Consider the following 27,808-nt stretch of genomic DNA (forward strand, 5'->3'; position numbering starts at 1 on the left):
GCCACCACGGGACACAGGGACGTCCCCCCCTGCCCCAGGAGCCCCCAAATCCCCTAAATCCCCCGGGCTAATCCCGGCCGGGGCTCGGGCGGGCGGCCAGGACGCGGGGGCGGGGACGGGCCCGGACGCGCGGGTTCCTTCCTGCCCCCGCGGGGGCCGGGACGGGGCTGGGGGCCCGGACGCCGGGGCCCTTCCTCCTACAAAGGAACGGGGCCGACCACGGGGGAGGGGAACCCCCCGGACGCCGGGGCCCGCGGTGGCACCGGCTGCTCCGGGGAGGCTCCCGCTCCGCTCCCCTCTCCGTCCGGGAAGCCGTTTCCGAACGGGAAACGTCCCCCCCCTCCCCGGAGCGGGCGGCGGGACGCGGCCCCTGGTTGTCCCGCGCGTCCCCGCGGGGTGGGGGCAGCTCCGGGCTGAGGCCCCGCGAACTCCTCGCACGTGCGGCAGCCCCGACGGGCGCGAGGCGGGAGGCGCGGGGCGCCCCGGGGTGCCCGCGTGCAGCCCTGCCCGGTGCCCGGTGTCCCGTGCCCGGTGCCCCGCGCTGTCCCCGCCTCCGCCGCCGCTCGGAGCCGCTCGGGGCCGTTTCCCGGCCCGTTCCGGGGCGGGACCGCTCGGGGCCGCGCGCGGCGGCGGAGCCGGTACCGGGCGCGGCGGGACGGGACGGGCTGCGCGGCGGGACGGGACGGGCTGTGCGGCGGGGGGCGCGGGGGGGTGCGGCTGTGAGCGCGCGGGGGTGCGCACGGCCGAGCGCCGCCGGTACCGCCGGTGCCGCGCGCCGCTGCCCCGGGAGCCCCGGGCTGCACCGGGGAGGAGGGACGGGAGGGTCCTCGGCGCGGGGAGCGGGCGGGAGCGCGGAGGTGGGAGCGGGATGTGTCCCGGTCCCCGCGCTCGGGACCGGCCGCGTTCGTTGTCCCCGGGCTCGGGACCGGCCGTGCTCGTTGTCCCCGCTCTCGGGACCGGCCGTGCTCGATGTCCCCGTGCTCGGGACCGGCCGCGCGGGCTGTCCCCGCTCTCGGGACCGGCCGCGCGGGGTTCCCCGCGCTCAGCGCTGCCTGTCCCCTCCCGTCCCGTCCCGTCCCAGCTCCCCGTGAACGGTCGTGCCGGTCCCCCACGGGTGCCAGACGCTGGATCCCGCACCCCGACTGTCACCCCGCCCTGGCGACGGCCACAGCAGCCAGAGCGGGGGGACAGTCGCTGCTCGGGGTGCACCGGGCGCCCTCCCCTTTCCGCCCCCCCGGGCTTGTGGCCCCAGCCTGGCCGAGCTCAGGGTGGCCCCGTGTCCCGCCAGGGTGCCCGTGCCCCGGAGATGCCGCCGGTGCCGCCGCTGCCGCCGTCCCTCCTCCCGCCGCTCCTCCTCGCGCTGGCGCTGCCGGGGCCGGCGCGCTCCTTCCCGCAGGACCTGGAGCCCCGCAGCACCGTGGGGCTGCCGGGTGAGCGCGGGGGCCGGGGCCGGGGGCCGGGGGTGACACGGGGGTGACACCCGCCCCCGTCCCCGCCAGGCACCGCCGCCTACCCCCGCTTCAGCGGCCTCCGCGGTGACAACGTCACAGCCCAGCTGGGCCTCGGCTTCCAGCGCATGCTGAGCCTCAACGGCACCCTCTTCGTGGCGGCCCGGTGAGCGCGGCCCGCGGCCACCCGGTGTCCCTCGCGCGGGTACAAGGCCACCCAATGTCCCTCACACGGCCGCAGGGTCCCTGCACGTCCCTGCGCCCCTCGCGCGGCACCGGGACCCCTTGCCCACCTTCGTGTCCCCATGTGTGGCCCTGTACCCTCCTGTGCTGCCCGTGCCCCTTGCGCACCCTTGTGTCCCCTCGCACGTCCTCATGTCCCCTGGCACGTCCTCATGTCCCCTCGCATGTCCTCCTGCCCTCTCCAAGTCCCCAATCTTTCTTGCAACCCTCCCAGGTCCCCTTATGTGTCTCTGTGCCCCTCACACTTCCCCTGTCCCCATGTCCCTTGCAAGTCTCTGTGTCCCTCACATGTCTCCTGTCCCTGTGTCCCTCACATGTCCCTTGTCCCTGTACCCCTCACATGTCCCTTGTCCCTGTACCCCTCACTTGTCCCCTGTCCCTGTACCCCTCACATGTCCCCTGTCCCTGTGTCCCTCACATGTCCCTTGTCCCTGTACCCCTCACATGTCCCCGTGCCCCTCGCCCGTCCCCTGCCCCTCGCCCGCTCACGGCCCCGCTCCACGCAGGGACCACATCTACGCCTTCGACCTGGAGCAGGACGAGCAGACCCTGTACCCTGCACGGGTAGGGGGCACGGGGGGGGCGCTGCCCGGTGGGGCCAGAGCCCGGACGCCTGGGCCCCTGGGGCACCAGCCGGTGCCCACAGCCCCCTCGTGCCCCGCAGCACCTCACGTGGGCAGCGCGGGACAGGGAGCACTGCGCACTGCGGGGCAAGCGGCAGGTAGGGCGCAGGGCTGGGACAGGGGACAGCGCCACGGGGCCGTGGGGATGGGGGCACAGGCTGTATGGGCGCAGGGTGTGGGGCCGAGGGCATGCAGGGACATGGGGACACGGCACACAGGGGCTATGGGGCAGGTGGGGCAGCTGGCACCCCTGTATCCCCATGTCCCCCTCCCGTGTCCCCGCGCAGGACGAGTGCTACAACTACATCAAGGTGCTGGTGCCGCGGGACGCGCGGACCCTGTTGGCGTGCGGCACCAACGGCTTCAACCCGCTGTGCCGCGTCTACGAGGTGACCCGGCCGGGGGGACACGGCCGGGGGGACATGGCTGGGGTGACCTGGCTGGGGTGACCCGGCTGGGGGGACACGGCCAGGGGGACACAGCCAGGGGGACACAGCCAGGGGGACATGGCCGGGGGCCGTGCCCGGCGGGGCTCATTCCCGTCCCCCAGCTGGGCTCCCTGGCGCAGGAGGGCGACGAGCTGAGCGGGCAGGCGCGCTGCCCCTTCGACGCCCAGCAGAGCAACGTGGCCGTGTTCGCCGGTGGGTGCCGGGGCGCCGCGGGGGCCGGGGCGCCGCGGGCCGCTCAGCAGCGCCGTCCCCGTCCCCGCCGCAGACGGCAGCCTCTACTCGGCCACCGTGGCCGACTTCCAGGCCAGCGACCCCGTCATCTACCGCAGCCTGGGCCAGGCCGGGCCGCCCCTGCGCACCCTCAAGCACAGCTCCCGCTGGCTGCAGGGTACCCGCACCGCGGGGGACACGCGGGGACACGCAGGGACAGGGCATGAGGACGTGGGGGACAGGGGGAAAGAGCACACGGGGACAGCGCCAGGATGGGGCGGGGACAGGGCACCGGGACATGGGGATAGGGCACAGGGACGTGGGGAGGCACACAGGGATACAGAGGCACGGGGCATGGGGACATGAGGGTACAGGGCATGGGTGGACACAGGGAATGGGGACGTGGAGAACAGGGCATGGGGACATGGGTGGACAGGGCATGGGGACATGGAGGCGCATGGGGACAGGGTGTGGGGGGGACGGGGGACACATGGGGACAGGGCATGGGGACACAGTGATAGCGGCTGACATGAGGGCAAAAGGTGACACATGGGGACACACGGAGGTGCGGGAGACAGGACATGGGGGCTGCGGGACTCATGCGCCACCCGCAGAGCCCCACTTCGTGCGGGCGCTGCCCTATGGCCCCTACGTCTACTTCTTCTTCCGCGAGGTCGCCGTGGAGCTCAGCGCCCTGGGCAAGGTGGGCGCCCGGCCCCGACGGCTGCGCGCGGCGCTGACACCCACGGGTGTCTGTGGGGCGACCCCAGCTGCTCGTGCCCGGGGAACCAACCTGGGTTCATGGGTGCCCACGTCTTTGGGGGCCAATGCCAGGGGGTGCCAATGCCGAGGGGGTGCCCAAGGATGCCAGTGTCTATGGGTCAATGTCTATGGGTGCCCATGACTACGGGTGCTAATCCCAGGGGGTGCCCAAGGATGCCAATGTCTATGGGTCAGTGTCTATGGGCGCCCACATCTATGGGTGCCAATGCCGGGGGTGACCACAAGCGCCAATATCTATGGGGGCCAATGCCGAGGGGGTGCCCAAGGATGCCAGTGTCTATGGGTCAATGTCTATGGGCACCAATGCCGGGGGTGACCACGGGTGCCCATGTCCCCGGGGCGCCATGGCCTGGGGTGCCCACGGCTGCCAGGCCCGGGTGCCCCGCGCCGGGTGCCCGCGGTGACGGTGGCGGCGCAGGTGGCGGTGGCGCGGGTGGCCCGCGTGTGCCGCAACGACCGCGGCGGCTCGGCGCGGGCGCTCGAGCGCCGCTGGACCTCCTTCCTCAAGGCCCGGCTCAACTGCTCCGTGCCGGGCGACGCCGCCTTCTACTTCGACGTCCTCGAGGCCGTGACGGCTCCGTGGCGCCTGCACGGCCGCCCCGCCGTCCTCGCGCTGTTTGGCACCCAGCGCAACAGGCACGGGGGCACGGGGACATGGGGATTTGGGGACATGGGCACATGGGGCCGCAGGGCATGAGGATGCAGAGCATGGGGACGTGGGGGACATGGGGATATGAGGACACAAGGCCACGGGGCATGGGACATGGGGACACAGGGACATGGGGATATGGGGCATGGGGACATGGGGTCGCGGGGACATGGGGTCATGGGGACATGGGGATATGGGGACACAGGGCTGGGCCATAGCACATGGGGATATGGGACATGGGTCATGGAGGGATGGGGACACCCCTCCATGGAACCAGGGCTGGGACACCAATGCATGGGGTGGGTTCACAGCTGACAGGGGCACGTGGGGACACAGGGGACAGGCAGATGGGGACATGAGGAGATGGGTTTGGTGGGGACATGGGCACAATGGGGGCAGGGCTCAGGGGCGCAGCAGGGACGGGGGCTCGGGGGCCCCGAGGGGACAAGACACGGGGACAGGGGCACCTGGAGGGGGACCAGGGCCGGGTGGCAGCGGGCGGGGGGACCCGGCAGGGCCAGGGCATCCCCGGGGCGTGAGCGGCGCCGTCCCCGCAGCATCCCCGGCTCGGCCGTGTGCGCCTTCTACCTGGCCGACGTGGAGCGCGCCTTCGAGGGCCGCTTCCAGGAGCCGCGCGGCGCCGACGGCGCCTGGGCCGCCGTCCCCGACGAGCGGGTGCCCCGGCCCAGGTAGCGCCCGGACGCCGGGGCCCGCGGGGCTGGGGAGGGGGTGCCGCGGCGGGCGCTGACGGCGCCGGCCCCGCAGGCCGGGGAGCTGCGCGGGCGCCGGGGCGGCCGCCGCCTTCCGCAGCTCCAGCGACTTCCCCGACGAGACGCTGGCGTTCGCCAAGGCGCACCCGCTGCTGCGCGACGCCGTGGGCGCCGCCACCGGGCGGCCCCTCTTCACCCGCACAGGCAGCAGGTGGGCGAGGGGCGCGCGGGGCGCGAGGGGTGCGAGGGAGGTGTGGGGGGCGAGGGGGGCGCAAAGGGGGTGCAATGGGTGAGCAAGGGGTGAGCAAGGGATGAGCAAGGGGTGAGCAAGGGATGAGCAAGGGGTGTGCAAGGGGCATGCAAGGGTGCTGTGCAGTGGGTGCACAAGGCGCTGTTGGGTGCCAGTGGGCACTGGTGGGTGCTGGTGGGTGCCCTTGGGTGCTAGTGGGCACTGTGGGGCGCCGGTGGGCACTGTTGGGTGTTGGTGGGCGCTGTTGGGCGCTGGTGGGTGCCCTTGGGTGCCGGTGGGCACTGTTGGGTGTTGGTGGGCACTGTTGGGCACTGTTGGGCGCTGTTGGGCGCTGGTGGGTGCCCTTGGATGCCGGTGGGTGCTGTTGGGTGCCGGTGGGCACTGTTGGGCGCTGGTGGGTGCCCTCGGATGCCGGTGGGCGCTGTTGGGTGCCGGTGGGTGCCGCTGGGCGCCGGCGGCAGCGCGGGGCTCCCTGCACGCAGGCTGACGCAGCTGGCGGTGGACGCGGCGCCGCGGGGCAATCGCACCATCCTCTTCCTCGGTGCCGAGGACGGGCGGCTGCTCAAGGTGCTGGCGGCGCCGCGGGAGCCCGGGGAGGCGCCCGGGGCCGGCCCGGAGCCCGGGGCGCTGCTGCTCGAGGAGATCAGCCTCTACGACCCCGGGCGGTGAGGCCCGGATGCCTGGGCTCTGGGGCTGCGGGAGGGCGGGGGTGGCAGGGGCTGCTCCCTGCCTCAGTTTCCCCATGTGCAGGGGAGGCAGTGGAGGACGGCGAGAGCCCCTTCCCTTTCCCTGGGCTGTGGGTGCTGCGGGACCACGCAGGTGCCATTGGGTCCCAATGGGTGCCATAGGGTGCCCGTGAGTGCTGCAGGGCCGTGCAGGTGCCGTGCGGTCCCAGTGGGTGCCACGGGGTCGCAGTGGGTGCCGCAGGGCCGCGCAGATGCCATGGGGTCCTGATGGGTGCTGCGGCGTCCCAGTGGGTGCTGTGAGGTCCCAATGGGTGCCATGGGGTCCCAGTGGGTGCCACGGGGCCGCGCAGATGCCATGGGGTCCTGATGGGTGCTGCGGGGTCCCAGTGGGTGCTGCGGGGTCCCGATGGGTGCCATGGGGTCACGTTGGGTGCTGCGGGGCCACGCAGGTGCCATGGGGTCTTGACGGGTGCTGCGGGGTCCCGATGGGTGCTGTGGGGTCCCAGCGGGGGCTGCAAGGTCGCAGTGGGTGCTGTGGGGTCCCGCAGTGGGTGCTGACGCGTGTGGCGGGTGCAGGTGCCGGGGGCCGCGCGGTGCCAGCCGGGTGCTGGCCCTGGAGCTGCACCCGCCGCGCTGGGAGCTCTACGTGGCCTTCGCCGGCTGCCTCGTGCGGCTGCCCCTGAGCCGCTGCGCCCGGCACGGCGCCTGCCGCGGGTGAGCGCCGGGGACACGGCGGGTGCAGGGACACCGGGGGGCGTTAACGGGCACGGGGTGTGGGGAGAGCCCAGGGAAGGAGCAACAGCACGAGGGTGTGCGAGAGCAGGACGGCGGGCAGGGATATAGGGGCCTGCAGGGATGTAGGGATGTGCAGACATGCAGGGACGTGCAAGGATGAGGGATGTGCAAGAGCAGCACGGGGATGCAGGGATGCAGGGGCCTGCAGGGACGCAGGGGTGTGCAAGGACATGGGATATGTAAGAATGCAGGGAGGTGCAAGGGCACGAAGACATGCAAAGGCACGAGGATTTGCAAGGACGTGCAAGGCACAAGGACGTGCCAGGCACAAGGACATGCCAGGCACAGGCACGAGCAGGAGCCCGGGGATCTGCAGGGACACGGGCCGGGCCGGGCAGGGTGCACGGGGCAGGGTGCACGGGGCAGGGTGCACGGGGCAGGGGGTCCCCGCGCTCCCCGGTGCTCAGGCCCCGGTGCCGCAGGAGCTGCCTGGCCGCCCGTGACCCCTACTGCGTGTGGCTGCCGCCCGGGGGCTGCGTCCCCTTCTCCGAGGACCTCCCGTAAGTGGCACCGGCCGTGACACCCCCCAAGGGGGGACACACTGGGCTGTCCTGGCCCCACTTGCATGAGTTCCCGGCCACCTGGTCCCCTCCTTGTGGGGACACTGGGGACAGCGGATGACGTGTCCCCCCCAACATGGGGCCAGGTTGGGCTTTGAGCAGGATGTGGATGGAGACTCCGGGCTCACAGAGACCTGCCCAGGTGAACGGGGCCAGTGGGCAGCACAGGGGGACGGGGGAGGCACCCGGGGGGTGCCGGGTGGCCCCAGGGTCCTGGCCTGACCCCCCTTTGCTCCCGCAGACGTGTCAGCCACAGGGGACGGGGACGAGGACCTGGCCCACGGTCAGTAACACCCACCACCACCCATGAGCACCCATGGGTGACAATGCTTGTCCTGGGACCCCAGGGACCAGGGAGGGACCCCAGGGACTGGGGTGGGATTTGGAAATATAGAGGGATCCCAGGGACCATTGAGGGATCTGGGGGACAAGGAAGTGACCCAAGGACCAGGAGGGACCTCAGGGATCTGGAAGGCACCCGAGGAGCCAGGAGGGACCCCAGGGACCTGGGAGGGACCCCAGGAGCTGGGAGAGCCCCCAGGAGCCGGGGAAGGGTTTTGGGGACCAGGAGGGACCCCAGGGCTCAGGGAGGGACGCACGGAGCAGGGCGGCCCCAAGGGCCAGGACGGAGCCAAGATCCCAGGGGAGCCCCGGGGACGGGGGGCGCCCGCGGGGCGGGACGGGCCGGGGCCGCCGGTGCCCGGTGGGCGCTCGCTGAGGCGCTGCCGCCCGCAGGGGTGCGGCGGGCGGCGCGGGGCGCGGCGGTGCCGCTGCCGGTGCTGGCGGGCTGCGCGCTGGGCGCCTTCGCGCTGGGCGCGCTGGCCGCGGGGCTCCTGGCCGCCTGCTGCCGCGGCCCCGCGCCGCCCCGCGCCGCCGAGCGCCCCGCGCCGCCGCCCGCCGCCCCGCGCCGCCCGCCCGAGGCGCCGCCGCCGCCGCCCGCCCGCCTCTACCCGCCGCTGCCGCCGCTGCCGCCCGAGGCCCCCGCGGAGCCGCCGGCCGGGGCCGCCCCCGGCGAGCGGCTGCCGGGCGCCCCGCGCTGCAGCGTGCGCCGCCTCGACGTCCCCCCCGACAGCCCCCCGCGCCGGCGGCCGCTGCGGCAGAGCCGCTCGCTGGGGGCGGCCCCGGCGGGGCGGCCGCGCGCGCTCGCACGGGCGCTCTCGGCGGGGCCCGGCCCGGCGCGGCCCGGCCCGGCCTGGCCCGGCGCCCTCGGCCGCTCCCTCTCGGCCAGGCCCCGGCTGCTGCCGCCGCCCCTGGCGGCGCCGCCCTGAGCGCCCGGGACACGGCGACAGCCCCGTGTGTCCTACCGACACAGCCGGGACGAGGGAGCCCGGGCTGCCCCCCTGGAGGTCCCTCCTATCCCGGCACGGGGTGACGGGGCAGCCATGTCCCTGAGCTGTCCCCAGCTCCCTGTCCCTGGGGATGGCGTCTCCTTGTCCCTAAACTGCCCCAGGCCCTGGCTGATGGGGGTCCCCATGTCCCTGGCCCCATGGCCCTGGCCCTCCGCCCATCCCAGCCCCACAGGACAGGGTCTCTGACACCCTCAGGTCCCCTCCGTCCCCTCCCAGTTCCCTCCTTTCTAATTTATGGGCTGTTTGGGGCCATCAGAGCCAGTGCGGGGGACGCTAGGGACAAGGACACAGCTTTGTTTGTCCTACTGTGTAGGACGGGGCTCGGCCCCTGCAGCAATTACAGAGTGACCCCGGGGTGCGGCACCCGCCTGGCTCTGTGGGGGGTCTGGGGGGGGAGAGGGGACACTGGGCAGCAGGAGGGGACAAGGGGGTGCAGGGGGGACAAGGGGCAGTGGGGCAGAGTGGGACAGGGGAAGGGGCAGGGGGTGGGTGTTGCGGTCCATGTTTTGGGGCTGCTGGTGTTGGGGACAAGGCGCCCCCCATGGCAGGAGGGTTCCCGGGCCCCGCAGCGCTGCTTCCCCGTCCAGAGGGAAGCACTTCCCGCTATCCGGATCGCAGCCCTGGTCCCGCTCAGCGGCTCTGAATCAGGTCCCACCCCCTACCCCGCCGCACTGTGGACACAGGCAGAGAAGGGGGGAATTGGGGTCGGGGCTGGAAAAAGAACCTCCCTGGGGCGGGTTGGAGGATTCCAGCCCCAGGGAGCCCCTGGGCCCTCCGGCTGGTGCCAGCCGCGCTGGACACACACGCTCCTGTCGGCCCAAGCCTGGCAAGGGAGGGAACAAACCCAGTGCTTTCCCGGGAATGGGTCTGGGTTCCCATCCCCTCCCCATCCCCAGGAGCTCCGGCCGTGCTGGTCCCGGCTGGTGCCGGCCCAGGGCGCCGCCGCTCACTGCTGAAAGCCCCACGCTGCCCTCATGGGACACTCCGGGGGCGGATTCCTTATGGATTCCGCAGGGATGCTGGGCATAGCTGGGATGCTCCGCAGGGCTCAGCGCAGCCCTGCGCCCACAACCACGACTCTGTGCGATGCCCCCGCGCTGCGGCTCCCTCCGCTCCGGCTCGCTGCAACCCAATGCCGAGCGTTTCCCCCCTTCCTTCCGGGGGGGTGGTTGTTGTTCCCCAGCTCGGCCCAACACCCCCAATGCAGAGAACCCCTGCGAGCTGCAGCGGAGCGGAGGGGGCAGCGCCCCTGTCCACCCAAACAGCCCTGCGTTCCAGGGACTGGGAATGGGGATCTAGATCTACCCCGTATCTGCTGGGATCTTCCCGCTTTGCAGCTCTAGCCTGAGCACAGCCGCAGGCACCAGCCAGGGTTCTCCCAACACTCACCCATTCATTCCAAATAATTATCTTTTTGCAAAAGGTTTTGTGAAGGCTTTAATAAAAAGTCTCATTTAAAATATAGCTACACTGGTTATAAATAAATGCACTTAGATTCCCAAAACCAGCAAGTTGCCTTTGCGAGAGGAGCTCCATAAACGTTTCCTTCCTCAAGCTCCCTGGCCATCCCCACCAGGTCCAAGCGCTGCTCCAAGCTGCCAGAGAGGTGACTGTGGCAGATCCAGCATTTCCTTCCTGCATGGTCCAATGAATCCAGGACAGGAGCGCTCCCAGACAGGACTCTGGACAGCTGGGGATGTGGGCGCTGCGGCACAGGGCGCTCATCCAGCTCTGTCACATCCCAAACGTCGCAACACGGGATAACCCATGAACAAGGAAATGCCATAAAGGCGGCAGCAGAACCAACACAAACCCATTATCAGGGCACATGTGGAAATAACAGGGAAAACAGCAACACAAGGAGCATGGATGGAATAACCCACCATGGATGGGATGACCACCACTAACATTGCCAGCAGCTACACAACCAGGAGAAGAAAATAATGAACAGGGGCCAGAGCAGATGAATTCTCCCCTTTGCAAGGAGACATGTCCTTGTACCAACAAAGGGATCAATCTGTCTCCAAAGACAACAACCACCGTTCAGTTTAGCAGCCATTCGTGGTGCAAGCGCCGCTGCCCATGCAAAAGGGTCAATGTTGGACTGAGCTCCATAAACACGAGCAGGATTTTTTGTAATCCCTTTAGGTAGTTAAGCAGTCTGCTGTGGAGCTGCCCAAAACTGTCCCTAACAGCCCCAAGAGGATAAAGTGTAATTCCCCAATACCTCAAAAGCTCCTGCACGCTCAACCTGGGCCTCACTCCTGCAATGAAGGTTGCCTCAATTTGGCCTAATTCTTTGGAGGAAAAGCTGCTTGCTAAAAGACCTCCCAACACTGCTTGCTGGCAGCATGTTCTGTACATATATATATGTGTGTGTGTGTTTTCCTTTACAAAACAAGGTCAGGGAGGCAGGATTAGGAGCCCACAGTCTCCACGGTGGGATCAGACGGCTGGTCCATCTCCATTGTGGCTAGTTCGGGTCCCTCCGGCTCTTCCGTGCTCACCATGACCTGGTGGAGCAGCGCAGCCTCCGCGCCGGCCTCCGGCCTCACCATGGCCACGAGCTGCAGCCGGCAGCGCTCGGCCTCGCGCTCCTTCCGCAGCAGCCGGTCGCAGTATTCCTGAGCCCTGCGGTTCTCCTCCCGCAGCTGCTGCAGCGGCAGCTCCCTGACATCGCCGGCCTACGGGGAAGGAAAGTCAGGAGAGCTCGGCCTGGAGGCCTCGCGATTCCAAGGAGATGCACAAGGGACAGCTGCGGGCAGGAACACCCACCTCGTCTTCCTCCACATCATTTATATTTTGTTCCACTTTTTGCCTCTTGGCTGGGGGCTCTTCCTCTTCCGCATCATTGCGGTCTTCAAGAACAGCCTCTTCTGCAACCTGGCCAGCAGGTACAGTTAAAGCTGGAAACAAACCAAAGATGCGAAATTACAAACATGAGTTTTCCCCTTTGGGAAGGCAGTGTCAGGAATTCATCCAGCCAAAGAGCAGGAAGGCACCATGTGAGCTACGGAAGGGCGCTCCACCTAAACAGTTCTCCTTTTGTCTTCCCTCAACTGAGAGTGGGTTTCAAGGATGGAATTATTCATACTGATTTGGTGAATAATGCTGAATAATTAATAGGCTTTAGAAAACACTTTCCACGCAGAGACCACAGCCTGACAGGAGCGGCACAGCCCGTCCCGCACTAACACTGAGCTCCACGAGAACCGTTTTTCTTACTCCTCTTCCTCCCACTCTACATTAATACAAACAACCATGCGCCTACGGTACAGGTTAAAAGCAGTGTAGGTAATAGAGGAGGCAGATGAACGACAGCCCTCAAGGAAATGAGCACTGCTCAAGCTGAGGTGCAGGCACAGGGTAAAGCTGCCGGCAGGACGGCCACTGGTGGCATTCTTATTGCTCAGGAGTCTTTTTCACAAAGGCCTTTGGTTGCAAAGCCAAGACTGCAACGCTGCAGCGTGGCAGCTCAGAGGCAAAGCGGCCCCTGGCAGCTCTGCAGCTGCAGGAATCACATGAGCTCCCTAATCCTGCCTGGTCCCGGGCACAGCGCCGTGCTGGGCAGGCAGTGACTCGAGAGGGTCCCACCAGCGCAGATGGTTTGAGCTGCTGAAGCCAAGCTCTGAGCAGCACCAGGCCCAGCTGCCCCTCACTTTGTCCCCATCCTGCAGGGTGATGAGGAAGGGCTGGCTGAGAGCAACAAAAATTGCTTTAAATCATTGCTAACCAGCTCCAACTGTGCTGATCTGCTTCAGCCTCGTTGCAAAAGCTGCTGTGCTGACACTGCTGGGTTTTCTGACCCGTGGCCATGCCGCCCTGCCATGGAAAGGGGATGCTGTGCACACAAGGACTGGGCTTTGCATCATCCTGTAACTTACAAGATTGCAAATGCTAAATATATTGCACTAATGGGTGTTTGAGTAAACTGTATGACTTGACTCTTTGCTCCATTGGGAGAGGCTCCAAGTGCTGTCTCCAGCACTACTGCATGGAACAAATGGTGTTCACAAGGCAGTAGCAGTTTTTTTCTCAAATGCAAGAGCCAGAGCATATGTCTTCATTGAAACACACTGGGCAGAGCTTCTCTCTTCCCCTCCCAGGTCTAGTAATGGGAAAATCAAGGCTGCTGCAACAGTGTTGATGTGAGTAGGGTAAACAAGTTCCCTCGGCTCCAGCATACAATGTCTCTTCCTTCAATTGAGCAAAGCAGTTCCTATTCCAAATCGGAAGTAATAAGAATGGAACAGGAAACTGCACTAAATGGGCACAACCTCAGGACTTTATTTGCATGCACACAGCTCACAGTCCCTCTGAAAAACACAGTCCTGGGGTCACTGCCCATGTGCATTATCAGCACACAGGGATAACACACAGGGAAGTTCATATACAGTTCTCTGCTTCGAGCCTATTCTGTGTCCCTCGCTCCTTGGCTGCGGGAAGGCTACTGCGGGATGGATTCCCAGAGGAGCCTTTCCAAAGGCCAGGCTGAGCACATAGAGACACTGTGAGGTGAGCAATTGTTCAGATCAGTCTGCAATGACATTTCCAAGCCAGAATTCTCCAGGTCAGCTGAAGATATTTAATCTCACTCAAAATGATTTTTAAGTAATCGAAAACACTAGGAATTTCAGAGAAGTGAGAAAACTTTTCAAATGATTAAAATGCTTTAAAACGGTTAAGTATCCGATTTTTGTGGCAACGAAAACGCAGTCACTGATGCCTTCCTGTGGGAAGCGAGGAAAAGCCCTGCGGACGCGACCCGGGGCGGGGACAGCCTGTCATGGATTGTCTGCTGCACACGTCGCACGTATCACGGAACGAAGGAGCCGGCTGCATTAACCACGGGGCACGTGGACAAGGCAGCACCTTGAGCCGGGCCAGAGCAGGATGAAACTAAACTGCTTCACAGAACTTGAGCAGCCCCTGGAGGCTGAAACAGTGTCAACACTGCCTGGCTACTTCCTTTGAAGCATTAAGTCTATACAGCCCTGTTTGACCCTGCGCAGAGCGCAGCTCAGCGCTGCAATTCTTGAGGCAGCTATGGCCACACTAAGCACCCAGTACTTAGGCACACAACGGCGGGTAGCGCAGACACGTAGATAGTGCACGGAGCGGCGGAGCCCGCGGCGGGGGAGAGCGGCGGAGCCCGCGCGGGGCAGCGGCGGGGGAGAGCGGCGGAGCCCGCGCGGGGCAGCGGCGGGGGAGAGCGGCGGAGCCCGCGCGGGGCAGCGGCGGGGGAGAGCGGCGGAGCCCGCGCGGGGCAGCGGCGGGGGAGAGCGGCGGAGCCCGCGCGGGGCAGCGGCGGGGGAGAGCGGCGGAGCCCGCGCGGGGCAGCGGCGGGGGAGAGCGGCGGAGCCCGCGCGGGGCAGCGGCGGGGGAGAGCGGCGGAGCCCGCGCGGGGCAGCGGCGGGGGAGAGCGGCGGAGCCCGCGCGGGGCAGCGGCGGGGGAGAGCGGCGGAGCCCGCGCGGGGCAGCGGCGGGGGAGAGCGGCGGAGCCCGCGCGGGGCAGCGGCGGGGGAGAGCGGCGGAGCCCGCGCGGGGCAGCGGCGGGGGAGAGCGGCGGAGCCCGCGCGGGGCAGCGGCGGGGGAGAGCGGCGGAGCCCGCGCGGGGCAGCGGCGGGGGAGAGCGGCGGAGCCCGCGCGGGGCAGCGGCGGGGGAGAGCGGCGGAGCCCGCGCGGGGCAGCGGCGGGGGAGAGCGGCGGAGCCCGCGCGGGGCAGCGGCGGGGGAGAGCGGCGGAGCCCGCGCGGGGCAGCGGCGGGGGAGAGCGGCGGAGCCCGCGCGGGGCAGCGGCGGGGGAGAGCGGCGGAGCCCGCGCGGGGCAGCGGCGGGGGAGAGCGGCGGAGCCCGCGCATCTCACCCTCCTCCCTTAAGCGCTTCCCAGCGCCCCCACTCCCCCGTCCCGCACACAGCAGCAGAAACCATGGACACGCGTCACTCTCCCCTCCTCCTCCATTCAGCCCACAGCACCCATAACTCCCCCGCCAAGACCGCAGACAACACCACACGGTACGGAAAACGGAGGCTGCACACAACGCCCCACACGGTCTTCCCCCCCCCCCCCCCCCCCAAACAGCTACCACCCAGCACGATGCGGCAGGGCCCGCCCTCTCCCCCAAATGACGGCAACAGCTGCCCCGCCCCTCACAACCACGGAGCTCCGCCCCTACCCTCTTCCTCAGCCAGCCACCATAGAACGACCTCAGAACCGCCCGGCGCGCGACGCCAAAAGCCGGCGCGCGACGCCAAAAGCCGGCGCGCGACGCCAAAAGCCGGCGCGCGACGCCAAAAGCCGGCGCGCGACGCCAAAAGCCGGCGCGCGACGCCAAAAGCCGGCGCGCGACGCCAAAAGCCGGCGCGCGACGCCAAAAGCCGGCGCGCGACGCCAAAAGCCGGCGCGCGACGCCAAAAGCCGGCGCGCGACGCCAAAAGCCGGCGCGCGACGCCAAAAGCCGGCGCGCGACGCCAAAAGCCGGCGCGCGACGCCAAAAGCCGGCGCGCGACGCCAAAAGCCGGCGCGCGACGCCAAAAGCCGGCGCGCGACGCCAAAAGCCGGCGCGCGACGCCAAAAGCCGGCGCGCGACGCCAAAAGCCGGCGCGCGACGCCAAAAGCCGGCGCGCGACGCCAAAAGCCGGCACACCCCCCGCGCCCCTCCAAGTGACATACACCCCAAGCCCACGCCTCCCCCGCACCCCCAAGTGACAAAAACACCACACTCCGGCGCACCCCCAAGTGACAAAAACACCACAGCACCGTTTCCCCCCCACAAAACACAGACTACTATAACAGCTCTTGTACTGTGTCAGCTCTTTAGCTACAGCGCTCCCCTAACAAGCTCGAGGGTCCCTCGGTGGCCCAGGCTGCAGCCCCCAGCACCTCATTCCAGCAGCTCAGCGGTCCCTCGGCGGCCTAGGCTCCAGTCCCCAGTACTGCTGCTGCTGCCACTGCTGCCGCCTTCTTTTTCTCCCAGCTCGGCGCTTCACCCTTGACCGATCCTCACACGCCCTCGAGCACGCGACGACTCAGCAGGGCACGCGGCTCACCCCCTTTTAAACCCGCCGGACTCCTCTGATTGGCTGCGGTTCGGGCGCGACGGACACGCTGGCACTTCTCATTGGTTCTAGTTCCCGCCGGCGGCGGCTGCGCTGATTGGCTGCGAACGCGGCGCTCAGAACGGGGGGGGTAGTGGTGGGCGGCGCCTCGCGCCCTCACGGCGCCCCGAGCTCTGCGCAGGCGCGGGGAGGCGGGGCTGGAGCGGGCCCCGCTGCAGTCTTGAGGGAACATGAGTGAGTTTTGGCTGTAAGAAGGTAACCGGGGGCGTGGAGTCCTTCTGCGGGGCCGGCAGGGGAGCCGGGGCTGCTCTGGGGCACCCGAGAACCCAGGCCAGCTCCTGTGCCCGTCCTCGCGTTTTTCCAGAGAGCCGTTGCCCTGTGACGGGCAGCACGTGAGACACCTTGCTTCCGTGCTTTCTTAAAATAACGAGTGCAACATTTTTAGTATAGTTCTAAAAGGCGCATTGATGCCAATCGGCAATCTTGGCCGTATTTGTGTCTGGCTCATTTATTCAGCAGTGGTGCTGGGGTTGCCTAGCACTGAGCGGAGTCATGAGCTGAAGAGAGGCGGCGTGACGTAGTCGCAGACGCCGGGGGTAGGTGGGTGCGAGCGCGTTTCGCTCGGCCTCGGGACGCGGCGCCGAGGCGGGAGCGGCCGCCGGTCCCGGGGGAGCACACGGCGCGCGGCCCCGCCCCCTGCCGCCGCCGGCCCCGCCCACTCCAGCCGCGGCGCCACAAAATGGCCGGCGCGGCGGCGGAGGGATAACGGCGCGCGGCGACAAAGAGTCCCGCGGCGGCAGCTTCGTCCCGCTCTGCCGCGAGGCGGGCGGGCGGGCGGGCGGGCGGGTGTGGAGGGCTCCCTGCGTATCCCGGACACCCCCTCCCACGGGCAGCGGCGGCGGCACCGCGGGGGGACCGTGCGGGGAGTGTTTTCTCCCGCGGAGGGATCCCGCTCGCTAGGTGATGCGCCGCGGTTAGTCCCGGCCGCGGCGTTTAGGCGCCAAGTGTGAAAGGGGCCGCGGCGGCCGCTCGTGATGGCGCCTCCGTGAGGCGACGGCGCCGCCGCCTCCTGCCGCCGCCCTCGCCTCGGCGGCCGCTGGCCCCTCCATCTCCCAGCACGTTTTTACACTTAATCGCACTTAATGTGCGAGTTTCTGCCTCTTCCTGCCTAGGGGGTCCCACAGCGAGGGAGGTTGTAGGTCGCTCCTGCTCTTGGTGCTAATTGCCCTGTTTTTGGCCCTGTAGTGCTGCTCAGTGACTAATTTTAGGTAAATAGGAAACATTTGATGAGAGAAAAAAAAATATGGAGCAGGACTGGGGAGAGCAGAGAGTCCAGGGAGGACATTCAAACAACCCATTTGCTTCCTGGTGTTGTTTTTCCATGCTCCTGAGTCCTCCAAAGAGCGGTTGGCATGGGATGAGCAATCCGTGGCATTTGTAAATACACTCTACATTCCCTTTTTTATGAAAAAGCAAGAAGAAAGATGATGTTATGTTGGGGAAAAAAATAAATAATAATTAAAAAAAAAAAAGTGAAAGTCTGTTTTTTGGGAATTTGGGAAGGGCCGGGAATGCCAGGCGTTTAAAGACTGGGCAAAAACAGCCCCAGCTGTAAGATGCCAGGTTGGAAGGGCTCAAACCCTGTGTGAAACAACCCCATGCCTGCTTTTGTGGAGGCAAGTGAAGTGTCACTTGTTTGTGCGTTTTAATAATTTTTTGTTTGTTTGTTTTTCCACTTGGGGGATAAGAGGAAAAGTGGCTGCTGCACGAGGCTGGACACAAACACCTGGGACTCGCACGGGAGCCGTGTCCTGCCGGGATCCAACCCCTCCGGCGATTCGGGAGGAACGTGACACCACGCAGGGTGCTGGGGTGCAGACGTGGCCATGGACGGGGGAAACGCGCTCAAATTCAGCTCCCCGATAAGGTTATCAGGGCCCGGCAGCCGCCGGCTTGTAGATCCAAGCTCCCCTGGGTGAGTGGGACGGTGCAAACTTATAGGTGGTGTTGAGAGAAATTCTCTCAAATCCTCTCCCAATTTTCTTGGGAGAAATTCCCAAGGAAAAAAAAAAAAAAAGAAAGAAAAACAGATTTCTGAGAGACCCTCCCTGGGATAGGCACAAAAACAGGCCCGACCCGCAGCTCGACTGGCCCCAGCCCATGGTGGTGCCTGCAGCTTGGAGCTGGGCTAGAATCGAGTTGTGCCGATGGTGAACGTCACTTGCTCAAGATGCAGATGTTTGAGGGAATCCCATGTGTTTCAGTGGCATTTCATTTGCAAGAAGGAATAATTCCTGGAGTGGAGCCATCCTAATCCCCCCAACATTTTTTGGCAGGGAGAGGGGGTCACAATAACCATTTTTCCCAGGGAAACAAAAAAAAAATCCTCTTCCTCCAAAGCTGCCTTGCACGCACACAGCATTAGACCACCAGGTGCAGGGGGCACAGAAATAAGCCTTTTATTTAGTGTCCTTTTTCATTTCCAGCATCTCAACGGAAAAAAAAGAAAAAAACACGGACATTATGGCCAAGGCGACATGTTCTCATTTCAGCTTTCAATTCACAAGCAGAAAGACTTCAAACAATTTAATGGCAAAGTACAGAAAGAGCTGGATTCCAGTCGTTACGGATTCTTAAGCATCCACAGGGATGTGTGTTTTTTTAAATGATTTTATTTCAAGTTTCATGATAAATACTGCGGTTTCCCCAGCTTGGAACACAGAAATCAAACAGCTCTGCTTAATAGAGTTTACAGTTTTCACCACTGGCTTAAAACAGGTGATTTGGGATCACTCAGGACAGCAAAGGCGGCAGGTTGGCTCCCCCCAGAAAACAATCCTGTGAAGAACGTGCGTAAAAGAATGATTCAGGGGGGTCGTTTTCCCCTGTTTCGAAATGGCAGCAGGAAGCAGAGCCTGTTGAAACCCCAGGTTAAAACTTCCCCCAGACAAAACCACATCTGGCAACATTCCCAGGTGAACAGGGGAGCATTTGGGGACTGTTTTGTTGAAAGGGGCTGACAAGAGGGTGGGCAGCCGGGGACATTCTCATTTCAGGATGGCATCGTGTTAATTCTCCTCTCTGTCATCCAGCTCTGCTTGTCACCCAGCCGCAAAGGGACACGGGACATCCCAGCCACCAAGGGCAGAGTCACCCCTGGGATCAGGTGAGTGGGGGGTGAAACGGGAGAAACTTCCCAAAGCCAGTGGAGGTGCCGTGTTCCTCCCTTTGCACAAAGATGTGTCTTTAAATAATAAATAAATAAATAAATAAATAAATAAATAAATAATAAAGCAGAAGAGGAAGGAGCTGAAACAACTGGGGCTATTCCTGCCCCTTCCACTTGCATTTGCCCTTAGCTGGGGGAGCTGCTTGCACCATCGTGGACTTCCCATGGGAAGGGAAGAAGATCGGGAACAGGCGGAGCCAGAGGCTGCAGCTTTGTGGAGAGCCCTGCGGAGCCGCCTGGTTAATTTGCCATGTCAAAAACGTGCCTGCAAAACCCAAAACAACCCCCAAACCGACAACGTGCAGCACCAACACCCCCAAACCCTCGCCCGCCTTGCAGAGAGGGCGCGAGGAGGGCTTCAGATGAGATCGAAATCCAAGGGGCTGATGCTGGCGATGGGGGCCCTCCAGAAGTGGAAGCTGTTGAACTGCAGCAGGGTGTCATCCTCCTCCTCGGCCGCCTTCCGCTCGCCGGGGCACTTGCCCAGGGCTGCCTTGGGCTTGTAGAGGGCCCCGTCGGCGAGCCCCAGCCCCTCGAGCTCGGCCGCGTCCAGCCGCGGGATCGGCATCCGCCAGTAGATGAAGGAGTCGTACTGGCTGCTCAGGGTGTCCAGCATCTTCGGGGGAGGCGAGAGGAAAAGACTGCGGAGAGAGAAGCCCCCCCCCAAAACGGGCTTTGGGTTTGGGCTTTGCCCCCCAGCGCCAAACTCTGCGCTGCCCGCTCCGTGCCTCAGTTTCCCTCTTTTCGCACAAAGCAGAGCCCACACAAGGCCCACATCCCCCCACACTGCTCCATGCCCCCGTCAGGAGGGCATGGAGCCTCTGGAAGCACCTGGAAGCTGCATCCCGGTGCCGCAGCGCGTCTCCCACCCCGATCCGCATGGAATTGAGTAGGAGCCAGAGGCCGCGGGGGCCGGCGGCCGCCCCGGAGCTGAGTCACGGCGGCACCGGGACGCTGCTCCGCACCGGGATTGTCACCCGCGCCCGCGCTGGCACCGCTGCCACGGAGCCGCTGGGAAGAAATGGGCACACGCGAGCCCCAAAGATGCTCCTTTCCCCCGGGTTTCCGCCCTTTTCCAGCCTTGGGAATTGGGCAGGATGAGCCGGGCGTCCCCGCAGCGGAGCCGCTCCTTGCTCCCGGCCCCGAGGGTGCGAGCGGCCGGTTTGGGCTCCGCGAAGCTCCCTGGAGCCTCCCGGGTCACCCCGCGGGAAGGAGGGTTACGGAGCCCTGCGGTTACGGAGCCTCCCGCTCGGGGCGGATTCCGGGTGTCCGAGCGCGGCGCCGGGCTCGGGGTGACAGATCCCTCCGGCAGGACCTCGGAGCGGGTGGAAATAAGGGGCGTCTAAAGACGCAAAAACCAAAAGGTTCCAAAGGTGCCTCTGGAAAATGGCCCTCGGCGCGTCCGCGGGGACCAGCGAGCACCTCCGTTCCCTGCTCCCGTGCAGCTCCCGCTCGCCGCTCCCCCAAAACCCCCAAATCCCGGCGCCGCGATCCCGGCTCCTCTCCGCTTCCCCGCGGCTCCTACCTGCGGCGGCAGCGGCTCTTTGTGCTGGCGGCGCCGCCCGGCTTTGTGCGCGCCCGCTCCGCAATGCAGCCCCGCGCCCGGCCCCCGCGGCACGCGTGACGCGCGGGGACGCCCCCGCGCACCGAGCGCCGCGAATGGGCGGCGGCGGCTCCGCGCTGCCCCCGGGCAGCGGGGGGGCTGCGGGTGGCGGATCTGGGGCGCGGGTGGGGGATCTGGGGATGCAGATGGGGGATCTGGGGATGAAGATGGGGGATCTGGGGATGCAGATGGGGGATCTGGGGCGCGGGTGGGGATTTGGGCTGCAGAGGGGGGATCTGCGGCTGCGGGATCAGGGGCTGTGGATAGGGGATTTGGGGCACGCATGGGGGATTTGGGGATGGCCCGGCCGGCCCCTTCTCGTCTCCCCCTTCTCCCCCGCATTAAGGTTCCTGCTGGCACCGGGAGGGGAGCGGTGGCTTCTCTGTCCCCCTCATTTTGGGGACATCCCGCTGCCCCAGCTCGCCCCGTTGGTGCCTTGGCTGTGCTGCCGTGGTGATGTGGGATAACGGCACCCCGGGATGGGACGAGATGGACCACAATGAGATGGGACGGGATGGGATGGGACAGGCCGGGATGCTGCGGGACGCGGCAACCTCAGGACCTGGGCTGGATCCCACCCAGGATGAAGGAGAAGGAACCAAAGGCGCCTCCTCCCCCCCCCCCCCCCCGCCGGCCCTGCCGGCCCCCCGGGACTCCCCGAGCGCCTCTGGGACCCCCGGTCCCAGCGGGACCCCCGGCCCCACCGGGACCCCCAGCCCCCCGGTCCCGCCGCGCGGCCGGCGCCCGCCTCCCGCCCCGCCGCCCGTGACGCAGAGCGCGGTTTCCCAACAGGGAAGTCATTTCGTGCGCCGGAAAAGGCAGCGGCGGCGCCGGCAGCGGGGCCTGCGAGCGGCGGGGGGCTCCGCGGGCCCGACCCCCGGCGCGGCGGCGGCTCAGACCGGGCACTGCTCGTTGCACGGGTGGCCGGGGGGCAGCAGCGTAAGTGCGCGGGCCGGGCCGTGCCGGGCCGGGCTGGGCCGGGCGGGCGCCTTCCCGGGGCGGCCGCATTTAGGGTTTTTGGTGTGGGGAGTTGGGGACTTGGCCTCGCTGCTGGCTCGTTGAGGTCGCGCTCGGGGGTCCTTCCCGCGCGGCGGATGAACGGGGCCGGGGGGCGGCTCCGCCGCTGCGCGCTCCGGCGGCTTCCGGGAAAAATTGGGATGGGGAATTTGCCCCCTCCCCCCCGCCAAAAAAAAAAAAAAAGCAAAACCCGTAAATCGGGGCGCGGGGCGCCCGGGCTCCGCAGCCCGCGCGGGTGCCGCTTTGCGCCGCCGGCCGCCCCAGCCCCGAGGCCGCGGTGAGGGCCGCGGGGGCGGGTTCGCTCCGTCCCGCCGCAGCTTCCTCGCGAACGGCGCGGGGCCGGGCCGGGCCGGACGCGGCCGGCAGCGGCGGGGATCGGGAGCTGCTTCCCCGGCAGAGCAGGTCGGGACAAGCCCGCACCGCCCCGTGCCCCTCGCGCAGCCCGGGGCGCCCCGAGGCCCCAGGGATGGGCGGCAGCGGCGGCGGCGGCAGCGCCGGGAGCCCGTCCTGCCGGGATGGGCAACGGGAAAACGGGGCGGGAGCATCCGCGGGCCCCTGTCCCGGGCGGGCCCGGGGGAGCCCCGGGAGCCTCCCGGGCGGCCGCGCAGGCGCCGGGGCCTCCTCGGCGGAGCAGGAAGCCGGCCCGGCCGCCGCGGCCTCCGCACCCCGGCGCGGCGGAAGGGACGTTTCCTGCTTTCCGGCACAAGGGGAAAACACGAAAATCCCCCCCCCTGCTCCCGGGCACCCGCCGGGTGCTGAATCGGAGCCCCGGGAGCACCAGTTCTTCCTGGGGGCCACCACCCACCCCGCTGCCGCGTGGGGACTCTCCGGTGCCTCCTCGGAGTGTGCTGGGGGGTCCCTGCTTGGCCGGGGGAGTTTTGGCATGTGGCAGTTTGGAAGTGACAAGTTGTCACTGGGTGATGCCACCTCAGTGCCAACCCGTGCGGATGTGGGGCGGAATCGGGCCCTGGGGCAGAACCACTGTTTCTTCCCCCCCGCCGCCGTCTCCTTTTAAAGCCCGAGCGGAAGAGCTCGACCTCCGGCCCCTTTCGGGAAGGCCGGGATATTTATAGCGGCCTCGCTCGGGGCGCTGGGATTCGCTCCCCGCCGCAGCCTCCGGGCAGCGGGACTGGAGCCGGGCCCTGTTCCCGAGGACGGAGCATCTCGCTGCACCTCAGTCTCCCCAATACGATGCGTCGCTCGCAGGGGGACCCTTGGGGACATCCCCAAGGTGAAGGAAACCATCCCTGGGACGTCCCCAGGGACGAATCCTCCCCGCACTCCCCCATGCCGTTGCCTTCCTCCAGGTGCCGCAGCTGCTGTCTTGGCTGTCCCCAGCGGGTGCTCAGGGCTCCCCGGCTCTGTCCCCATGGAGTGAGGCAGCACGCGGGGTCCCAGTGCTGGTGGCAGCCCCTCGCAGCGGGAACGCTGGCCGCCACCACCACGATGAGCGACTTCTGGCACAAGTTGGGCTGCTGCGTGGTGGAGAAGCCGCAGCCTGTGAGTAGCTCCGAGGGCCGGGTTTGTCCCCCGAGGTCTGTGGGGACATGGGCTCCACGGGCAGGTTGCAGGGGTTAAGGGCCTTCATCTGCTTGCAGAAGAAGAGGAGGAGGCGGATCGACCGCTCCATGATTGGGGAGCCCATGAACTTCATGCACTTGACGCACATCGGCTCCGGCGACATGGCCGTCGGCGAAGACCTGCCCATGGTAGCGCGTCCGTGCCCGCGTGACGGTGTTAGGGGTGGGCAGGAGCACCCCGCCTCGGCGGCGGGGAGCGTCCTTGGTGCTGGCGGGGGCTCGTGGGGCGCAACGGGTCTTGGGTTGGGTGCTGGGTCCCATGGTTCAGGTGACAGGTCCTATGGTTGGGAGGTGGTGTTCGGAGTGTGGGAGACAGGTCTTGGAGCTGCACAACGGGACTCATGGTGGGGTGTTGGGTCTCCTGGTTGGGTGCCGGGACTCATGGTTGGTGCCGGGTCCCACGGTTGGGTGCCGGGTCTCACGGTTGGTGCCGGGTCTCACAGTCGGTGCCGGCTCTCCGTGCTCTCCCGCAGACTGGCGCCGTGCAGGAGATGAGGTCCAAGGGCGGCCGGGAGCGACCGTGGAGCAGCTCCCGGGTGTTGTAGCGTGAGTACCCGGCAGTGCCGGTGCCCGGGGTGCCCCCGAGCCCCTCGCTCGCCAAGGCAGCGCTACCCCCTCACCCGCCCGTGCCCCCCGTCCGTCCGTGCAGGGCCCTGGTAACCCGGCACCTCTTGGGCATTGCAGGTTCCCAGCGATTCCAGCCCGACCTTGAACGCCCGGTCCCCGACGGGGGCAGGAGTCGCCCTCGAGCGTTTGGTCCCCGGTAACTTATGGCAGCGCCGCCGTGCCCGCCGCGCCGCGCGGCGCTTCCTGCTGCCCCGTCCCGCGCCCGCGACGCTCCTGCAGCGGCTCCCTGCATCCCGGAGCTCCGCGAGCATCGGCCCCGCGGAGCCACCTCCCCCCCGAACTGCGCCAGGAGCCCTCGTGCCAAACGCTCCCCCGGACCTCTGTGACGCCCGGAGCGGCGCCGGGAACAGCGCGGAAAGCAGAGGCCGCGCGGCTCCCGCGGCGTCGCCCGGCCCGGCGCCAGGCCCGCGCTCCCTGCCCTGCGCCTCCCTTCTTTTTCTAGGGAATTTTATAGCTCGCCCAGCACCGGCCCCGACCGGCAGGAGGGCCTCACTCCAGCTCCAGGGTGTCTGTGGTGGGAAGCGTGCTGGGAAGGCCGCTCCTGGCTTTTCCCCCCTCTTGGTGGCGTGGGAAGTCGCTCCCCACTGTGGAAAATACCCGGAGAAAAACCGGTCCCGGCAATAAAAGCCTTGTGCTGGCCCGAGCAGCTCCCAGCTCCGATGGAGCCCAAGCCACGAGCGCCTGATACAGCAGCTGGGGTGCGGGATGGGGGCGGCCTGGAGGCTCCTCCGGAGCCCGCGAGGATGCGGGAATGCGGGGACGGGGCAGCCGCTGCCGAGGGCTGTACGGGCTCGTTTTCCATGTGCATTGCACGTGTGCATTGCACGCACGCATTGCACGCTCCCTTTGCACGCTCCCTTTGCACACTCACACTGGTTGTCCCCATCGTCGCTGCCGTCGCTGTCCCCATCAACTCCAGAGATCCCACAGTCCTGATTTTAACCTGGCGCAACACGGGGGTTGCAGAGGGGTTTGAGCCCAAAAGGGCCCAAAGATGCCCCTGGCACCGCGGGGTGGCTCTGAAACGCCCCCAAAGAAGAGCCCCGAGTCCAAAGTGGAAGAAAAAACGGAAATTTAATCATCAACCTACTCGGAAAACCGTACCCAACCGCCCCCCTTGGGGTGTCCGTCCGTCCATGGTGGGGAACGGAGCAGGTGTCCATCCCCCGTCTCCCCCAAGCAGACAAGAACGGGTTAAATCCCTCCGTGTCACCCAGGAGCTGCCTGCCCAACAAACCCGTCCCGCGCGTGACCGCGGCGGGCGCCGCGTGGGCTGGGAACGGCTCCGGCCGCGGCCTCCAGCTCCGAGCAAGGGGGATAACGAAGGAGCGGGGTGAGAGCCGGAGCAGGGGACAACAGGGGCTGCCCCGGCCCCCCGGGCGCCGCGGTCACTTCGGGGGGCTGCCGCAGGCCGGGGGCTGCGCGGCCGCGATGCGGCTCACGCGCTCGTACACGGCCTGGGGGCAGAGCGGCGGCACGGCCTGCGCCAGGGGACACTCGTCCACGAGGCTGTTGACCGGCGTGGGCGGCAGCGCCAGCTCGTCGTCGGGGGCGGGCGGCGCGGCGCCCAGCGCGGCGCGCAGGACGGGCAGCACCTTCTTGCGCGAGGCCAGCGCGTTGCCCTGCGCGTAGGCGCGCACGCAGGGCCAGGGGCTGGGCAGCGGCTGCAGGGCCAGGGCCGGCGTCGTGGCCTCCTCCAGCGCCCGGCACATCTGCGGGGGACACGGAGCGTGGTCCGGCGGGCGCCAGCGCCGCGGCGCCGGGCCGGCGCGTTGCGGGGTGCCGCGGGGGACGGCGCCGCGCGGCGCGGGACGCTCACCGCGCCGCGCACGTCCTGGCGCGGGCTGTACACCGCGAGCTGCCGGGAGGGCTGGCCGCGCTCGTCGAAGGACACGGTCATGGCCACGAGCCCCGCGAAGCCCCGCGCCTCGCAGAAGGCCTCCAGGTCCTGCAGCAGGCCGGGCCGGCGCAGGAACGCCTGGGAATGCAGGGACAGGCGCTGGCATCGCCCTGCGGTGCCACCCGCGCCTCGGCGTCCCCTCGGCCTCACCTGCAGCTCCACGTAGATGCCGCTGATGCCGAGGGCCAGCTCGTCGCTGGCGATGGCCTTGAGGTCCTTGCGCAGCATCTGCTCCGTCGTGAGGCCTGGGGGGCGGGAGGGGCCCGGGGAGCCGTGGGGCACATTCCGGCCTCGGGAACGTGTCCCCGTCCCTGCGGGAGCGGGGCGGCCGCGCTCGCGGGCCGGGCGCACCTGAGACGTCGAACTTGGCCGTCTGCAAGGCCTTGTAGATGGCGTCGCGCTGGGGCAGCTCGGGGAAGCGGGCCTCGAGCAGGGCGACGCAGGCCGTGTCCCGTGGCGTCACCTTGCCGGCCGCGGGGCTCAGGTTCACGCAGTCCAGCAGGATGGTGCCTGCGGGGTCGGGCGCTGAGCGCGGCGCTGGCCCGCGCCGTGGCCCGCAGCGGGTCCGCGCGCGCTCACCGTGCAGCAGCGCGGCCGTCGGCGCGTCCAGCACGCCCGGCGGGCCCTGCGCGATGCGCTCCGTCACCAGCGTGGCGCAGGAGCCCACGGGCTCGGCCGTGACGCGGCAGCGCGGCGCCCGCTCCAGCGGCCGGTGGTCCAGGACCTCCACGACCGCCTCCTCCAGGGCCGCGTCAGCCCTGTGGGCCCAGACGGCACCGTGAGCGCCGGGCAGAACCTGGCACCCCGCCGTGCTCCTCTCCCTCCAGCCTTAAAACACCCTGGGCGGGAAAGGGACAGATTCCACCCACCCCAAGCCACAGTTGCGCCCTCAAACATGGGTGGCAACACGGGCTGGGAGCTGTCCCACCGTCCCCACGTCACCTCGCACCCACCTGGGCAGGACGTGGTGGTCGACCAGCGTGAGGGAGAGCAGCCCGGCGCGGTGCAGCGCGGCCAGGTCGACCTCGTCGCGGCAGACGAGGGCGGCGTCGGGCAGGCGCAGCCGCCGCAGCAGGGCCAGCGTCTCGGTGCGCAGCGCCAGGTCCGCGCGCGGGATGTTGAGCACGGGCACGAAGGCGGCTTTGCTGGTCGGCGACGTCTGCGGAGGGGACGGCGGTGTCACCCGGCGCGACCCGCACCGAAAACCCTCCCGCTGGAGCCGGACTCACCTTGGCCAGGAAATAGGCCATGGCCAGCGCGGACACGGCCGAGTCCAGGTCGCAGGCCTCGTTGCCCATCACCACGTGCACCTCCTGCTGCCGCTGCACGTGCTCCTGGGGACAGGGGGGACAGCGGCAGCTCCCGGGGACGCCCTACCCGCGGGCCCCGCGGTGGGGACGGCTCTTTGGTTGCATGACCCAGTTTGGGGTGTTTATTCCCCCGAAGCAGAAGCGGAGAACACAGGGCCGCGCTCGGCGCTGCCTCTGGGGACCTTTCGGGGTCCCCTTTTGGGGTCACATCTGGATGCTGGAGCCGAGCGGCCCCCCAAGGAGAGGCCAGGGGTGCCGGCAGCTCCAGCCGGGGCCGCGGGGACCCTGGTGCCGGGGGACGCTGAGGGACAGGCTCAGGGGTCACATTTAGGGTGGGGAGGGATGAACCCATCGCCGTCGCACCCCCCAGCACCCCTGCAGCCCCCAGCTCCCCCCAGTGCCCCTTGCACCCCCTTGCACCCCCCTGCACCCCCATCCCCCCTGCAACTTTCCAGCACCCCCTAGAGCCTCCGGGACCCCCCTGCGCCCCCCGCCCCGTCCATTGCCCCCCACTGCAGCACCCCGACCCCCTCCCCGCGCCCCCCCAGCACCGCGACCCCCGGTACCTGCAGGGCGGCCCGGCGCCCCTCCAAGAACCGCTCCATGGCGGCGGCCCCGCCCGCCCCCCGGTACCGCCCGGTACCGCCCGGTGTTCCTGGTGCCACCCGGTACCGCCCGGTGCCCGCTGGTGCCGCCCGGTACCGCCCGGTGCCACCCGGTACCGCCCGG

General features: G+C 67.8%; 4 protein-coding genes across 4 annotated transcripts; 2 read left to right on the forward strand and 2 right to left on the reverse strand.

Moving 5' to 3' along the window:
• Positions 1 to 1,306: 1,306 nt before the first annotated feature.
• Positions 1,307 to 8,674, forward strand: SEMA6C (semaphorin 6C). Its single transcript, XM_088535442.1, has 17 exons — positions 1,307 to 1,430; positions 1,500 to 1,614; positions 2,198 to 2,255; positions 2,356 to 2,412; positions 2,602 to 2,703; positions 2,865 to 2,955; positions 3,029 to 3,151; positions 3,588 to 3,676; positions 4,175 to 4,392; positions 4,963 to 5,094; positions 5,171 to 5,326; positions 5,848 to 6,030; positions 6,628 to 6,765; positions 7,269 to 7,346; positions 7,493 to 7,548; positions 7,648 to 7,689; positions 8,142 to 8,674. The coding sequence occupies exons 1-17, from the start codon at positions 1,307 to 1,309 to the stop codon at positions 8,672 to 8,674; spliced, it is 2,295 nt and encodes a 764-aa protein (XP_088391568.1).
• A 10,723-nt stretch (positions 8,675 to 19,397) lies between these two features.
• Positions 19,398 to 19,659, reverse strand: MLLT11 (MLLT11 transcription factor 7 cofactor). Its single transcript, XM_010220445.2, has one exon. The coding sequence runs from the start codon at positions 19,656 to 19,658 to the stop codon at positions 19,401 to 19,403; it is 258 nt and encodes an 85-aa protein (XP_010218747.2). The 5' UTR covers position 19,659; the 3' UTR covers positions 19,398 to 19,400.
• A 3,355-nt stretch (positions 19,660 to 23,014) lies between these two features.
• On the forward strand, positions 23,015 to 24,025 carry CDC42SE1 (CDC42 small effector 1). The gene is made up of 4 exons (XM_088535568.1): positions 23,015 to 23,162; positions 23,261 to 23,371; positions 23,716 to 23,788; positions 23,927 to 24,025. The coding sequence occupies exons 1-3, from the start codon at positions 23,109 to 23,111 to the stop codon at positions 23,785 to 23,787; spliced, it is 237 nt and encodes a 78-aa protein (XP_088391694.1). The 5' UTR covers positions 23,015 to 23,108; the 3' UTR covers position 23,788; positions 23,927 to 24,025.
• A 1,225-nt stretch (positions 24,026 to 25,250) lies between these two features.
• Positions 25,251 to 27,684, reverse strand: PRUNE1 (prune exopolyphosphatase 1). Its single transcript, XM_088535555.1, has 8 exons — positions 27,646 to 27,684; positions 26,999 to 27,103; positions 26,723 to 26,928; positions 26,349 to 26,527; positions 26,121 to 26,279; positions 25,920 to 26,014; positions 25,689 to 25,847; positions 25,251 to 25,581 (listed from the first exon to the last, which is right to left on the reverse strand). Exons 1-8 carry the CDS (start codon positions 27,682 to 27,684, stop codon positions 25,258 to 25,260), a joined length of 1,266 nt encoding a protein of 421 aa, XP_088391681.1. The 3' UTR covers positions 25,251 to 25,257.
• Between the last annotated feature and the right edge of the window lie 124 nt (positions 27,685 to 27,808).

This window comes from Tinamus guttatus, unplaced genomic scaffold (assembly GCF_059628265.1).
Source record: "Tinamus guttatus ecotype Peru unplaced genomic scaffold, ASM5962826v1 Tinamus_guttatus_pri_ptg000629l, whole genome shotgun sequence".
Taxonomy (NCBI): Eukaryota; Metazoa; Chordata; class Aves; order Tinamiformes; family Tinamidae; genus Tinamus; species Tinamus guttatus.